This window comes from Sander lucioperca, chromosome 1, assembly GCF_008315115.2.
Source record: "Sander lucioperca isolate FBNREF2018 chromosome 1, SLUC_FBN_1.2, whole genome shotgun sequence".
Taxonomy (NCBI): Eukaryota; Metazoa; Chordata; class Actinopteri; order Perciformes; family Percidae; genus Sander; species Sander lucioperca.
In genome coordinates, this window is record NC_050173.1 from 15,547,577 (window position 1) to 15,563,808 (window position 16,232).

Below are 16,232 nucleotides of genomic sequence, written 5' to 3' on the forward strand. Positions count from 1 at the left end.
TCTCTAAACAGTCTTGTAATGGAATAAATTAAGTCAGTAAATGAATATATTGTTTAAAACGACAAAACAGCCTGTAGCCAAATCCACTTAATCACAACTAACTGAACTGGACATCAGTCAAGACTCAGTAGTAACTTCACACAGTCCGCCCAGTGGACAAAAAGCAGAACTGCATCTGTATGAGTAGAAATGGATTCAGTTCTTCTCTATAAAACGGTTAATAAATGAAACTTAAGATTGCAGGTTTCGTGGTTTCATAGCATGTTTTCAGTTAAAGACTCAGTGTTCAAAGAAGGGGAAACAAAGTGACGATTATGACCGTTCCAAACCACAGGAAGGATGTGGATACTGTATGTACTTGTTGCTCATCTTAGATTTATCTGGAAGAGCCCTGGCCACACTCTGTTTATATATATCAGTGGAAAAATACAAAGTGACTGTGAGAGTCAAGTGAGTTGATCAAAGAGAGGGAGGGCAGAGATTGCAGATGTATACAGGACCTAATCCCTCATGTTCCACTCTGATTAATCTCATTAGTGTAGCATCAAAAGCCAGCTAAGCTGGTCACTACTGCTACTGACAACAAGGCATCCAGCAGAGGTGGAGAAAAACAAATAGAGGCTTTGGCATTAATGCATGTCCAAAAGAGTTCAGAATAGATCCCTGATGAATGCCACCTTTACAGTTAATATGAGATAAAATCCTACTGCCACTTTGGAAGGTGAGCACAGAAGACACTGTTAGACAATACAAAAGTAAGATCACCACTCAAACACACCTTTCAACACTTTTAGCAGTTTTACACACACACACACACACACACACACACGACTCAACCTTCTCCATTTATCCTATAGATAGATGTCCTTTGCAGCTCTTGCTTGGCATTGACACTCCTTCATTGAGGTCATCTTTATCTCTGCATGATCCCTTATCTGGGAAAGGCCCCACTGATAACTCTAATTAGCACTGTACTGCAACTTTACATGATGGCTTAGCTACATGAACATTCAGGTTGAACAAGTGTGTGTGTGTGTGTGTGTGTGTGTGTGTGTGTGTGTGTGTGTGTGTGTGTGTGTGTGTGTGTGTGCGTGTGTGTGTGCGTGTGTGTGTGTGTGTGTGTGTGTGTGTGTGTGTGTGTGTGTGTGTAAAGTTGCATGCAGTCCCTCTACTTTTTTACAAGCATTTTCCCTTGCAAGACAGAGGGAAGATGCTTATTCTTTCTTCTTTATATAAAAGAAAAAAACTACCCCTTGTCTTAGAGCTGTCACATCCAGCTGTGCCAGTAGCCTCTGAGCAGATAAGGCAGCCGCCGAGGCTGCCGGCAATGAAATATGTTATGAAGCGGCCCATGAATATTTGAAGTGAATTGTGGAGCAACACAAGGAGTAGAAGGGAGGCATTCAGTGGATGGTGGGAGAGTGGGAAAACACGAATGTGTCTCAGTATACCTTTTAATTACATGTGACTAAAAGACACAAAGGGAAAGAACAGATGCCTCATATATCTACAGTGATGCTATCACAGACAATGTGTCCATCTCTCATGAGCTCAACTCATGGAGCCTATAGGGATTCTTACCCATTCAGCACAAGGGTTTGACTAATCTAGTTTGGGGATACGGAAGATTTTTCCATCTTCTAAAAGACAATATTTTTGAAATTATATAGAATATCTTTAAAGTGACGATTTCCAAAATATTGCAAAATAGTATCCATGTTTATTTTCTACTGAAAACAGAATATTACTACTTCTGGGGCTATTACTACTGTAAATACACACTGCGACTGCTACTAATAACATCAATATTTATATAGCATCTTATCTTAGAATCAATTTGTTAGAGGGTCGGTTTTATAATAACACTGACACAACATTGACCTATATACCAGTTTACAGCAGCAAACATCCCATTATCGACCCTGTATATCAACTCCGCAACTCCCTATTAACTCAGAGACAAACACACACACACACACACACACACACACACACACACATACACACACACACTCATTATATAAATCCAATACCACCTGACACTACAAATGTCGTCTTTTGACCTCCTTTACCTTGGAAGAAGCTCTTGACGCGGAGGTAGGAAACTGCAAGGCGCAGCACGGACAGCTTGTCCAGCTTGGAGATGACATCCGCGGGGAACGGCAGCAGGCTGGCCAGCCGGTCCAGCTCAGCATTCAGCCTGTCTCTGTGCCGCTTGGACGGGTTGGTTTTCTCATTGGCAGCAGACGGCTTCCTGATGATGAGACGGACAGCGGGGAGCGATGGGGTTAAATGTTGTGTGTGGATGGACTTGTTTCAATCAGAAGTCACGCATTAAGCTGTAAAATAAGAATGGTATGAGCTCATTGGTCCCCACTAATTCACGTGTTTTAGTTGGGACGTATTTGACTCCACTGAGAACCTACTCAACAGGCAGTAAATGACAGCAGCACACAGAACAGGACTTAAATCTCATCCACACTACATGACATGATTTTTTTTTATAAAGCTTACATGCTCAGCTTGCCCTGATGGTCTAAAACTACTCAAATGATGTTATAATTCTTAGTAATATACTCACTACTACATTCTAAACTCTGGCTAAGATCCTGTATTTAATGCATATCACCACAAAAAGCTTTCAAACACTCATATCAAGTCAGTCCCTTGGGAAAAAGTAGAGCAATGGCTAACTCATGATACTGTTTATTGTGTGACTATTTCATTTTTTGATCATTGGGAAAAAATAGGGCACCAAACTGTTAAAGGAAACATATGTATGCATTTATTTTCTAGAAATAGTTTCTAAATAGATACCTAAGTATAAGCTACTCCTTATAATGACATCAATCATGTCTTGTCTGACTCTGGTTAAGTATGGCAAGCAGTGCCCCATGCCAACCCGAGCAGAGACATACGGCCAAATAAATCTCACTCTGCACAAGTCTCTCTTTCTTTAAACTGTATTTCCTTCTGCCTCAGCCTTCCGCAGTACACAATGCAACACCCAGATTTGTGTTTCCTCCAATGACGAGTCTGTTTATTTGGCTGTAAGATTCTTCACAAGACAAAACAAATGAGTTTAATTTAAGTTTGGTTTCTCTCCCTGCAGACTATCGCTCCACGCCGACATAAATCATGCAGGTTTAAATTAAAGTAATAAATCTGTATTTACCTAAATCCACTTTGGCTGCTCTTCTTAGCAACTCCCGATATTAAAGGAATGGACATATTGCACTATCCTCCTCAGTGCCGCAGAGCATGTAAAATGCTCCTTAGGCACATAGTTATTTGTGTATTTTAGTATAGGGGTACCACAGCGTTACTAGTTAAACATGATCCGCATATGTAATGGTCAGCTCCCATTTCCACAACGGAGAGTTTCTCATCATCTCTACAGACACAAAATACTTTTACATGAATGCTTGGACTCTGTTTTATTCTGAAAAATAAATAATCACATATTCTCCACACAAGTTACTATTGGAAAATATACAAAGAAAAACATCTGAATGTCGGGGTTTTATCGGATTATTCAGATAATGTAAATTTAACTTCACTTGTGCGTTCAACAATATTTATGAGGAACTAAAGGTGCCAAAATAGCATCATTATTTCAATATTAAACAAAGATAACCAATGAATAACTGTATAGGCACTGAATTATAATTCAAGGTCCTAAAATATCTAGTGGCATAACTAGCAGTATGCCAAGTATATTTCTGTCGAGTGCACAGGCAGTATTGATTTGATGTGGCAAAGACTTCCTTTCAGATGAGCAGCGAAGGCAGTGCAAAACATGAAAACTTTATAAATGCCACAGGCCTTGTTAAATTACCACTTCCCTCTCCTAATCTTATATAACCATACCATTCACTATTCATGACATCAGCTGACAAGATGGCCCCAAAAACAACTGTCCTCTACATCGAAAACTATGGTCATCTAAAACACTGTCATCCAAACACACACACACGCACGCACGCACACACACACACACACACACACACACACACACACACACACACACACGCACACACACACACACACGACTCCTGCGCCTGTGGGTAAAGACATTTACATGTAAAGTTTAAAATATATACTCTATGCTCAATGTGATTCCACTGACAATATTTAGGGATCAAGAGAGATGCAATTACACATATAGACTTCTAATATCAGGCTATAATGAGTAGTAAGAGGCTTATAATATAATAACCACGTTATAATGAGTGCTATTATAGTATGTTTGCAATAACAATGCTAGACTGCTTATGTGATTATAACAATATATATATTGAATATGTTATGTGCTACAATCATACTAAAACTGGCAGCCAATGCCAACTAAAGCTTATGCCGTTATATTCACACCTTACCCTCTCATACATACATGTAAAAGGATTATAATAGTGTGTGTGTATGAGTATAGTGGTGTATATGCAAGATTATGATAGTGTGTGTAAGATAGAAGTATGAATTACTTCCTATATGGCCTCTCATATCTTACGGTTACTTAATGTGATCAGAATCAGAATCAGAATCAGAAAAGCTTTATTGCCAAGTACGTTTTTTACACATACAAGGAATTTGTTTTGGTGTTGTAGGTGCATGTCACACATTCTCTAAAATAAGTTAAACAAACAGGTTAAACAAACAAACAATATAAGTATAAAATATAAATATATATATATATATATATATATATATATATATATATATATATATATATATATATATATATATATATATACATATATAGATTGATTGATAGTAATGTAGCTACTTTTTAATACCAATGATCATAAGGTTGAGAGTGAAGTAGCCTACCCTCTGCATGTTAGCAGGGTAGAAAAATGTGTAAGCATTAATTCAACAACATGTAACATGTTCAACAGCGCTCCTTAACTGTTTCTGGACGGGCTTCCTCCTCTTTCTGCCCGCATACATGCAGTCTCCCGGAGGGATCATGATTTCGCGCTCTGTGGAGGTAACAGGTGCGCTGCAGGATGAGATAGAGAGGACGTTAACTTCAATATGGCTGGAGAGAGAAACTTAACACATGTCAGACGGTGAGCATTCAGACTGGTTGTTGCACATTATGCCATTTAAAGTCATTCCTTGAGGTGGAATGCAGTGAATCCCTCAAATTAAAGCAAAAATAATTCCAATTATAAGCTCAAAATGAATTAGCAACGCATTAATCAAGCGCTGTGGCATATACTGTGAAAGCTTGATAGCCCACTTTGCCAATAGTTACAAAACACAAAGGTGCAACTTCTCTAATCAATATTTAGAAACCCGCAGAAGACATGCGGGATTCCTAAAAAAAAATAAACAACGCATTTAATGGTTTTAAGACAAAAATAGAATCACGAAACAACGTCAAAGAATAAAAGCACTGACCCAAAATCCCTGGGGGTATCAGTTAATTCCAGTATAGTGATGGCTGTGGAGACACATTCACTTAAAGTGCTGAAAAGAGATGCGTCTCTCTGGGTGCACCGACTCGGTAATGCCAAATGATAAATCCAAGGGAAATCAAATCAATCGCAGAGGTCCTGTGTGAGCTCCGATCTGATGTTTTCATCAGCTTTGTACTGCTCGGGGCAGATGTTGGCTGATGCTTTATACCCAATTGAGTCGCCTTCACTTCCTCGCGTTTCAGGTGGCGGATTCCTCTGAATGACATGTCGAGCCCTTCGCACGCAACTCTCTGCCTCACAAACAGAGCGCTAGCGCACACACACACACACACACACACACACACACACACACACACACACACACACACACCAAGCTTAGTCTATGCCGCTTTCAGGTACTGTCTGCTTATGTGACGCTTTCAATTCATATAGATTACATATTTAGCGTATACGTGGCAGTTGCTTTAGTATGCTATACTCTAATAACAAAAACTGCATGGCATTTTTTTTTTGTCACTGTGGCCATTGTTCATTTTTTTTTGCATTCTTTGCTACTAGGCAACATTAAGAAGTGTCTATCTTACAAGCATTGTCTCTTTATTCTGTGATTACAGCCTTTGTTGGGCTCACTAAAATGCTTTTTTAAAATAAAAAGCCACCGACCGTACCATATTGTAGCCTTTTAGCGTGCTATCTGGATTAAATCATGTGTATTTTCGACTTAAATACATTTTAGTGCGTGTTTAGTTTGTATATTTACGAGGAGTACCTGAAAGTAGCAGTAGCCCAACCCGTCCCGAGCCTGCAGCCGCGCGCAGCACACACACACACACACACACACACACACACACACACACACACACACACACACACACACACACACACACACACACACACACACTCTGTGAGCAGCGCGAGGGGAGGGATCACACGCGAAGGGCAGCAGAAGCACAAATCTCCAGATTCACACCGAGGCTATCCGCGGTCGACAGCACTCACGGACCGGAGGGTTTTGCTACAGCGGCGGCCCCTTAAAGATAAACACACATTTAACAACGAACGCTGCTGTGCTTGAATATAATACTGCGCTGGACGGGACTGGGCTTCTTTGAACGCATACTGAATTCAGTGGATGTAGCTTTCAGAGTCAAATTGGGTCTCTGGGACAGATTTGGCAGCAGCGTCAAGCTCGGTGCAGATGCCAGGTTTACAACAAATTAGATTATGCCTTCAAAACAAAAGCATTACTGTGTCACGGATCTAACAGCCTACCCAATGTTCATCTGTAGAGTCTCTGGAGTAGAACTGTGACACCACTGTGAGTGTGACTCGGACTAATCAAAGTCGTAGTAGTCATCCTGTTGTTTTACCTCAATGCTAAGATGATTCTAAACTGAAGATATATGAAATTGTAAAATAAAGAATGCATGTCAAACCAGGCATATTTAAAATAAGTTTATAGATAATAAACAAAAAAAAATGTTCCAAATGAATAATCATCACAAATGCTTTTCTGTATAGTTTAGTTTTGTAAAAGTATGAATTGTATTCTTTACTACTACTACTACTACTTTTAATTGTTGATTTTGGTGGATTTTTTATGGTTGCTTGTTAAACTCTAAACGAATGACGTATGCCATTGAAATATGCTGTGTCTTGTCACTGAAAGAAAAGGAATAGTGTGAGAATATACAGTATGCACAGGGTGTAGTTTGTATGACAGTCTACTGTACTACAGCCTAGTGTTCAAATGCATGCACTACAAGCAGTCAAGTAAAGTACACCACTTGAGCACACATTGCTTATTGTGTATTTATGTGGAGTAAATCATGCAAGCTTATGACTAAGATACACTCTCCATCTTTAAATAGGTATGGCATAGTAGAGCAGAAACCCCTTGGTGATGTTGTGCCACATTTGATCACACTTACAACTATAGAAATAGGAAAATACCCTTAAGGGTGGTGGTGGTAATGATGGGGATGATTGTTTATGAATAAATGTACATTTCTTTATTTGCTGGTTGCATTGTCTGATTGCCCAACAAAATGAATAAATATTAAATGACATAACAAAGGCAAATACATTGTGGCTGTTATACTTTCTCTTTAGAATAGAGCAAATTGAAACAACTGAAAACAATAGAGTAACCTATACTTATATAATAATATAATAATACTACAGACAATAATATCTAGAAGGGCTGCTATAGAAAATGGTTAACTGTATGGTCAATTTCTCGTAAGTACAAGTATTCATTTAACTTACATTAAATACAGTTCTGAACATGTTCAGCATTGCAGTTTTACCTACTGCATTAAGCACATTTTTAAAGTTGATCTTATCTTAACCCTGTGAAAACAGAGCCATTTCTGAGCATTTGCTCCTGTCACATGATCCTCACTGTGGGCTCATTTTTCCCTCTATCTGCAAGTCTGCAGATCTCAAAGTAACAAGCACAACCATAGCCAGAAGCAGGAACAGCTCCTAAATGTCTTTTGAGCAGTATAACACCGTTATAATGGCAACATAAGGAAAAGGAAAAACGCAAGTTAAATTTCTTTGATCATTTATTTTTAAGCAAATGCAAAAAAAAAAATGTTTTTCCTTAATTTTATTGATCACATACTGCACATATCTGTAACATTGAAATAGCCTACTTATAAGATAAGAAGCCTTTTTTGTCATTATATTACAATGAATACAACACAATTGTGAATGCCCCTCCCAGCGTGCTTAAAAGAAACCATATTGCACACATCCTTATATAACATAAAAACAACAATTCATCATATACAGTACCAGTCAGAAGACACACTTTATCATTCATTTCAATGGGAAAGTGTGTCCAAACTTTTGACCGGTACTGTATAAAGATAAAAATAAAAGAGAGTCTGCAGGGCCAAGATGTGGTGCTGTGGTGAATGTCCACCTAAGATTATTTCTAAATAGCATGACATGGTATCAAAGTATTGTATCCATTAGGGGTCATTTGTTGTGACAGGTGGAGCTGGGGATCTGAAGAGGTCCTAATGTCCTGTTAGCACTGTCAGTGGCAGCCAGTAAAGCTACAGGGAGCTTTAGTATCAATGCAAATCCACTGGCCGCACTATCCAAGCTGTCTTCCCGATTAGCCTATAGGCTTAAAGCTCTGCTAACGCTGCTGGGAGGGACCTTGGCACGCGAACCTGTGTGTGCGTGAGTGCATGTCTGAGTCAACCGTGTGTATGTGCCCTTGCAGCAGGTGTGTGTGTGTGCATGTGTGGTTTAACACACATTTTAGAATAATGACCACAGAGCCAAATAGGACTTACTGCAAGCCATCTGCCAGCTGCAATAGTGTGGCTTTCATTGATTAAGATGTCTGTGTTAGCATCAGCATGGGATTTCAGGGGACATGCTGAGCTGTGACATGACAAGTCTGATTCTAATGGACATTCATAATTGATAGGATGGTCGATATCGGAAAGGCAACTTCAAACTTAACTAACACAAAGTACAGCTAACAATTTTTACATGCACACAAATACGTGGATGTACATCAGCAACCTTGTTATCAGTGGGGGAATATAACTAAGTACTAATTTACTCAAGTACTGTACTTAAGTACAACATTGAGGTACTTGTACTTTACTTTTTAATTTTTTTTTTTTTTTTCATGCCACTTACTACTTCTCCTCCACTACATTTCAGAGCGAAATATTGTACTTTTTACTTCACTCCATTAATCTGACAGCTGTCATATAGTTACTTTACAAATGAAGGTTGTTGCACACAAAATGCATGTAGCTTATGAAATTGCTGTTTTATTATAAATGAAACTACCCAACATTATAACGGCCTAAAAGTCCAGCTGAAATGATTAGACCATTAAACACTTGGTTGATTGACAGAACTGTTTTGATCGTTTCCAGTTTCTAAAATGTGAGGCTTTTTCTACATTGAGTACTATTTTTTGGTCATTTTAGGCCTTTATTTTCTGAAAGGGGAGAGAGAGAGGGAATGGCATGCAGCAAAGGGCCGATGCGTCGAGGAGTGTACCTCTATATATGGGCGCGAGCTCTACCAGGTGAGCTACCCAGGCGCCCACTTTTAATACTTTAAGTACATTTTTCGGATGTTACTAACATACTTTTAGTTAAGTAACATTTTAAATTTGCATCAATGCAGGACAGGGTATTTTTACAGTGTGGTATTAGTACTTTTACTTAAGTAAAGGATCTGAATACTTCTTTCACCACTGTTTGTCAGAAAACATCTAGAGGAAATATGATGGAATTTAAGTTGTTGGTCAAATTATTTGCCCATTTCTGACAATGGGTGGGCCCAACGGAGGTGATGACCTCACCCACTGATGACCCTGAACTCAGAAAGCAGAAGGAGAGCTTATAGTCCGGTAAACACTGCTGCAAAGCAGGAATGCTGTTGTCAGGATTTGTGGAGCCAGAGTGTAATCCATGACAGCAGAAAATAGTTAATGGACATGAAGCAGCTCAAGAGGTCCTGTTAGGTCAAACAGGACACATGTTCTGACCCTTCTATTGCAGGCAGACACACACACACACACACACACACACACACACACACACACACACAGTTTGACTCTACTTACTTTCACAAATGCTGGAACCCACTGACCCTAAAGTGTTTAATACCATATTTGGACAGATTGAATTTTTTTGAGGACAATGACTAGATCCGTTTTGATCGGACAAGACTATGAAACTGAAATCCAGGATGCAATGAGACAATAAAGTTGAAAGAGTGGAGTGGAGCTATTACAAAATGTAGAAATGCATGACTTATCATCTTGGAAAGTATCTCAGGTGTGAGTAAAGATCTCATGAATGATTCAGGGATTACAAATCGGAGACACAGAACAGCTCATAACAAAACACTGAAAATAATGTCAATATTTAAGTGTAATGAACTGCTGAATATTGTTAGGAATTCAAAAGTTCTTCAAGGAAATGATAATGTGCCAGAGTCAAAAAACGAGAAGCCAAACGTGACACACCATTGTGTGTACACTCCTGGAAGCAAATCAGGTAGCAAAGGAACCATGACACTGAATTTCACTGTATGATAGGACTGTAATACTTCTTCTATAATCATATTAATAATAACTTTTATTTATATAGCGCCTTTCATGAAACCCAAGGACACTCATTTACACTCTGGATGATGTGGAATGAGGTGTGAATTCAAAAATACATGCGATAAGATGTGTCAAGCAGGTAACTGGATGGTCATCAAATCAATATTCCATAGATTTTTTTCTGATCATATTAGTAGTTTTTCATCCCATTCTATCTTACAGTGACATCAAAGATTGTGCAGGTGTTTTGAGCAAATAGGGGTTGCATTTTAAACTTGTGCTTTCCTGTCACGTGTTAGTCCCTGTATCAAGAGCTGTGTCAATCGGTTTAAGAGAGAAAAATTGTGTTATGGGATCATCTTTTGTTGACATTTGGATTTGGATTTTTCCAAAGGTCATTGTATGGTCAGAAGAAGGTCCAGATGGAGGTTGTCTTTCTTCTGTGCTCTCTATAATCAGCTCCATCCTGTTTCTGTGGATCTGTTTCTATCAGTGTGTGTGTGTGTGTGTGTGTGTGTGTGTGTGTGTGTGTGTGTGTGTGTGTGTGTGTGTGTGTGTGTGAGTGTGAGGTACACCGAAAAAGAGAGGGGGACAGAGGGACGGGGAAAGGGCCACGGCGTTGCGTAACACCCAGGATGCTGGGAAATCCTCGGAGCAAATGAGTCACTTTTGCGAGGATGAATGTTGACAGTGGAATGCAAAATCAGGCAGCCACTGTTTGTTTGGACACACAATATGCAAGGCTATCGTAGTTGTGCACGCTGGTTATTGGATGTACTTTAGCTTTAATTAACCATGTTTAAAATGTGAACAGTTTGATGGATGTGTTAAAAGCTCCAGAGGGTTCAATCCTGCAAAAATCCCTGTTACCCACTAAATCACAGAGTCTGAGAGACCCAGCATCACACACACACACACACACACACACACACACACACACACACACACACACGTGCACTGTAGTAAAGCCATTGCCCTAGGTGATGCACATCTAAAAAACCGCACTGGCATGTACAGCCAGAGGCCAATGGCCACAGAGTGAATTTTATGGTAATGGCACCCGAGCTTTTGGAGAAGACTACCGAACGCTGGGAAAATCCTCTATATCTGGCAACTTAGGCAAAATGTGTCACCGCTGTCACCCCAATCCCAAGCATCTTCACAGACACACCTGGTGGAGCACAGTACCATCACAATTCATTAGGTGTAGTACTTAAAAGGGGCTGTACTCGATATTCAGAACATTATTATAGTTAGGATATAGTGGAGTAAGGGCGTCCTGAGCAGAGAATGAAGTCACACTCCCTCTGTGTGTGTAACCCGAGCTCCTCCGTTCTTTGTTTTGCTAGCCGGTTAGCGGGTGTGAAAAAACGCAGGTATTTCACATACTGGGGAATGGTCTGTGAGAGCCGTGTGGAGGCAAGCCGAGCCCCCTGTTTTTTCAGTATTTCGAAGTACGGCCCCTTCAATTGTAAAATTTTGTTTTTCTTTTAACAGGTGAAATACATTGGGGGATAGTTTACTTGTTTTCAAGGAAAATCATGGGAATCAATTTATAATCAACCTTGTACTAGGATAATGCCACTTGTTCCAATACTATATAAACAGATGAAATGGCTTTTACATTGGCAGATTTTTAGCTGACCTTAGGTAAAGGATCTTAAGCAACATGCTTTCCAAGGTTTTGCAGCACATTTGTGAATTTTGTCAAATATCTCTTAACATTTGATAGTGCAGACAGTACTGACGATATGATACATTTTCTAATGATTATGTTAAGACTAACTGCTCTTTAGTATACATGTCCTATAAATCACCTAGGTTTAGTTGTGACTCAGGCTGTCCTACAGTATTTACTGCTATAGGGAAGCACACGGAACGAAGATCGGAAAAAAATGCACTTAGTGAAAATGTATCTCTTGTGGGGATCTTAACCTAGGCTTTAACTCAGACAGACTCGGGTTCCTTTAGTCAGCCCGTTTTACCACAGACAGGAGACCACTTTCAGCCCCTGAGGGGTTTAAGGCTTGGCTAAGGCTGTCATAGGGATCTTACCAGTAGCAGGGGTAGTTAAAAAAGAATTTATTCATTAAAGAAATCGTCTTTCTGAGTCAGTATCTACATCGCTGATTTTATGACCTCCATAATGCACCCATGATCTATGTCCGTTGTTCTTCACTACTGCATGGCTACTGTATTGACAGTTACAAACACTATTATTACATGTTATTCAATCCAATCAAAACCGTATGTTTATGAAATCAATTGGGAGGAAATTGAATGAGTCACTCCGTTTGCTGCCCGCATACCACAGCGATGTTAATATATTCCAAATGTATTTTTTTTTTTTTTTTTTTTACAGCTCACACATGACTGTACATCTGAACACTCGGTCTGCCACAGCCCTGGAGAGGAAAGCTTTCCAACACTGAGTGATGCTTTTCATTAAACTCTACAGGAACCCTGTCGCCTGCCTGTCGGGCCAGTCTATATCCAGGTCATCAGTAATGATTTCAACAACGCCAGTGTGATGCTATTCGGTCATGTTTGAGGGTGGCCTGTGTTTCTAAACTTTGGTGAAAGTGGTTTGAAGCACTCAACCAACACATTTTTCAGCTGATCTTGATCACATGGTGACAGTAGCTTTAAAATACAAAAAACCACTACAGCCAACATGGACAATGGACTTCCTTCCTTTGACACACTGAGCTGCTCTCTCCTCTCTCTTTCCATATGTATGCATCCTTGTCCCAGAAATGTCTGTTACTAACGTAGCTCTGGGGAGCTTATTCCCCGGAGCCCTTATGTTTTTTGTCGCCCAGCAGTTTTCCTTGGATTAGGGTGGCACCTAAATCATAGTTGAGCCGGGGTCCTGCTCCGCGCCCTGCTACGCCCTGCTACACCCTGCTACGCTCTGCACAGGGGTTCATACGCATTTTTAATACTTTTCCATGACTTTTTCATGACTTTTTGGCAAATTTCCATGACTATGTATTCCTGAAAATGTCAATCGACATTATACAATAAGAATAAAAATCTGTGTTAAAGTTTACCCTCAGAGGTTTAACAATAAAATGAATGACAACTTATGTGGTTCATAGTGGGATTTGTAATATCTCGCCCCAAATAGAACGTTGAGGTTAGGACGACGTGAAATACATTTATTAATCGCATATTATTATGCTGTGTTAAAAAAGAAATTCCATGACTTTTCCAAAACTTTCTGGGTCTTTTTATGTTTCCAAAACCTTTCCAGGCCTGGAATTTGCATTTTTTAAATTCCATAACTTTTCCAGGTTTTTATCGAAACGTATGAACCCTGTCTGCAGTGCCCTGTTATGCCCTGCTACGTCATGCTACACCCTGTAACGCCCTGCAGTGCCCTGCTACATCATGAACTACTACAACTCCTATTTCTAGTCATAGTTCCATTATGTTTATTGTGACTATTATTGCCACTGTTCATCATATCACCAACCGGCACCGTCAGACACCACCTACCAAGAGCCTGGGTCTGCCGAGGTTTCTGCCTAAAAGGGAGTTTTTCCTCGCCACTGTCGCACTAAATGCTTGCTCTTGGCAGAATTACTGGAATTGTTGGGTCTTTGTAAATTATAGAATGTGGTCTAGACCTACTCTATCTGTGAAGTGTCTTGAGATAACTCTTGTTATGACTTGATACTATAAATAAAATTGAATTGGATTGAATTGTCTACGCTAAACATGCATTTCTTTGCTGTTAAGGTCCCCCTACACTCAAAAACGTGTTTTACTCGTACTTTTCTTGGATGTTTGAGCTTCACTGTGTACGTACGAGCATTGTTTTGTGACATCATAAACTTGGAAGCCAATCACGGTCCAGTATCTAACTTACACAAGTGTGATGTGGAAACCTCCAATGCAGATACACCAAGAACAGATTTTTTTAGTATGAGACCTTGTCGTTTTGAAATAAAAAAAAAAACATTTGCATAGTTATAGTTTCAACTAGGGCTGGGTTAAAATAACTGATAAAAATCGATCATTGTTTGAGTGTTCTGATATCGATTTAAAAAATCCAGAAATTGATCTTTTAATGTACACCTTTCTACCATGGATGCATAACCCACCACAAACCTTTTGGGAGTCAATTCTTAATGTAAACACTGAACTGGTGCTTTATCAAAAAAATATTCAAGGGTTGCTTCTTGCTTAAGCAAAATTGGTATTGTAACTGAAATGTCCCTAACCTAATGTTAAACCTGTAATCGAATCGGGAAATCATTCACATACCCAGCCCTAGTTTCAACAACCGAAAGTAATCCTAACAGGGCTCATACGCATTTTAACCAATACTTTTCCATGACCTTTTCATGACTTTTCCATGACTTTTTGGCAAATTTCTATGACTATTTATTCCTGAAAATGTCAGTCGACATAATACAATAAGAATAAAAATCTGTGTTAAAGTTTACCCTCACAGGTTTAACAATAAAATGAATGACAATTTATGTGGTTCATAGTGGGAGTCGTAATATCGCGCCCCGAATACAACGTTGAGGTTAGGACGACGTGAAATACATTTATTAATCGCATATTATTATGCTGTGTTAAAAAAAAAATTCCATGACTTTTCCAAAACCTTTCCAGGCCTGGAATTTGCATTTTTCAAATTCCATAACTTTTCCAGGTTTTTTCAAAACGTATGAACCCTGTCCTAAAACCTTCTCAGATACAAGTTATCATTCAAAGCAGAGTAGTTGTATTTGTCTTAAACATGTCTGGAGGGGATCTTTAACTTCAGTTGTAGGAAACTTCTTTTGAGCTCATAGACAGCTACTTATGAAATAAACGGCTACACCTGTGGGGGTTTTAAAGCAAGTCTAAAAGTGGAAATTACGGCATAATGGTAAAAGCTAAAACGTAATGTTACAGTAGCATGAGTAAGAGTCACCAAGTTGGCAAACTGACTCAGTAATGTCAGTTACAGTGGTATACATCTAAAGTTTGCATTAGCTAACATTAGCCACCATAAACTACTGCTCATACCAGACCAGGTAAGGCTATAGAAGTAAATCCCACACGTTTCCTCAAATGAGTGAGGTTGAGTTTTACTGCTGATGAATTCAACGTTCCATTTGTAAGAGAATAACGTCACATTTCTTTATTCAAAGGTTGCGTAGTCTAGCTTTAACGTGACTACTATAGCTGAAGAAGAGACCTCAATCAGGCAGTCCCAGAACAAGCCTGTAGATTACAGCTGGAGAATGTATTGCATCAATAGAAGGTCACTGCCATCTTGTGGAAGGAAGATGGTTTCACATCAGATTGGATTTGGTTTACAAGTTTTTACACAAGCAAAGCTGGACCTGAAACCTAGTTTCCAACTGTTAAACGTGAGCACCAATGAATAGAGTTTGTATTTATTTTGTTTTACAGCATTTCATTTTTGGACACTGATTTTATTGGTGTTTAGTGATTCAATTCATCATCCAGACTCCTTTTTGAAAGTGTACACAGCATGTTTATTCATTCTTTCCCGCACACAGTGCCTGACTAAACAGGATATGAGATCAGTGTCATCTCATATTTAACTAACCCATCTCTTGGATTTAAGTGTTAATGTTTTATAAGTACCTAATATTAAGGAATATGTTGATTAGGGCTGGGCGATAGGGAGAAAATCAGATATCACGATATTCTTGACCAAATACCTCAATATCGATACT

General features: G+C 39.2%; 1 protein-coding gene across 1 annotated transcript in view; it reads right to left on the reverse strand.

Annotated features, from left to right (window-relative positions):
* LOC116055752 overlaps positions 1-5,746 on the reverse strand; it is a 73,486-nt gene extending 67,740 nt beyond the window's left edge. The window contains exons 1-3 of the mRNA XM_035999397.1: positions 5,407-5,746; positions 4,910-5,002; positions 2,073-2,254 (exon numbers count right to left, since the gene is read on the reverse strand). Of these exons, the coding sequence (XP_035855290.1) occupies positions 2,073-2,254; positions 4,910-4,971 (244 nt within the window). The 5' untranslated portion in view covers positions 4,972-5,002; positions 5,407-5,746. The remainder of the gene's footprint in view (positions 1-2,072; positions 2,255-4,909; positions 5,003-5,406) is intronic.
* Positions 5,747-16,232: the final 10,486 nt, after the last annotated feature.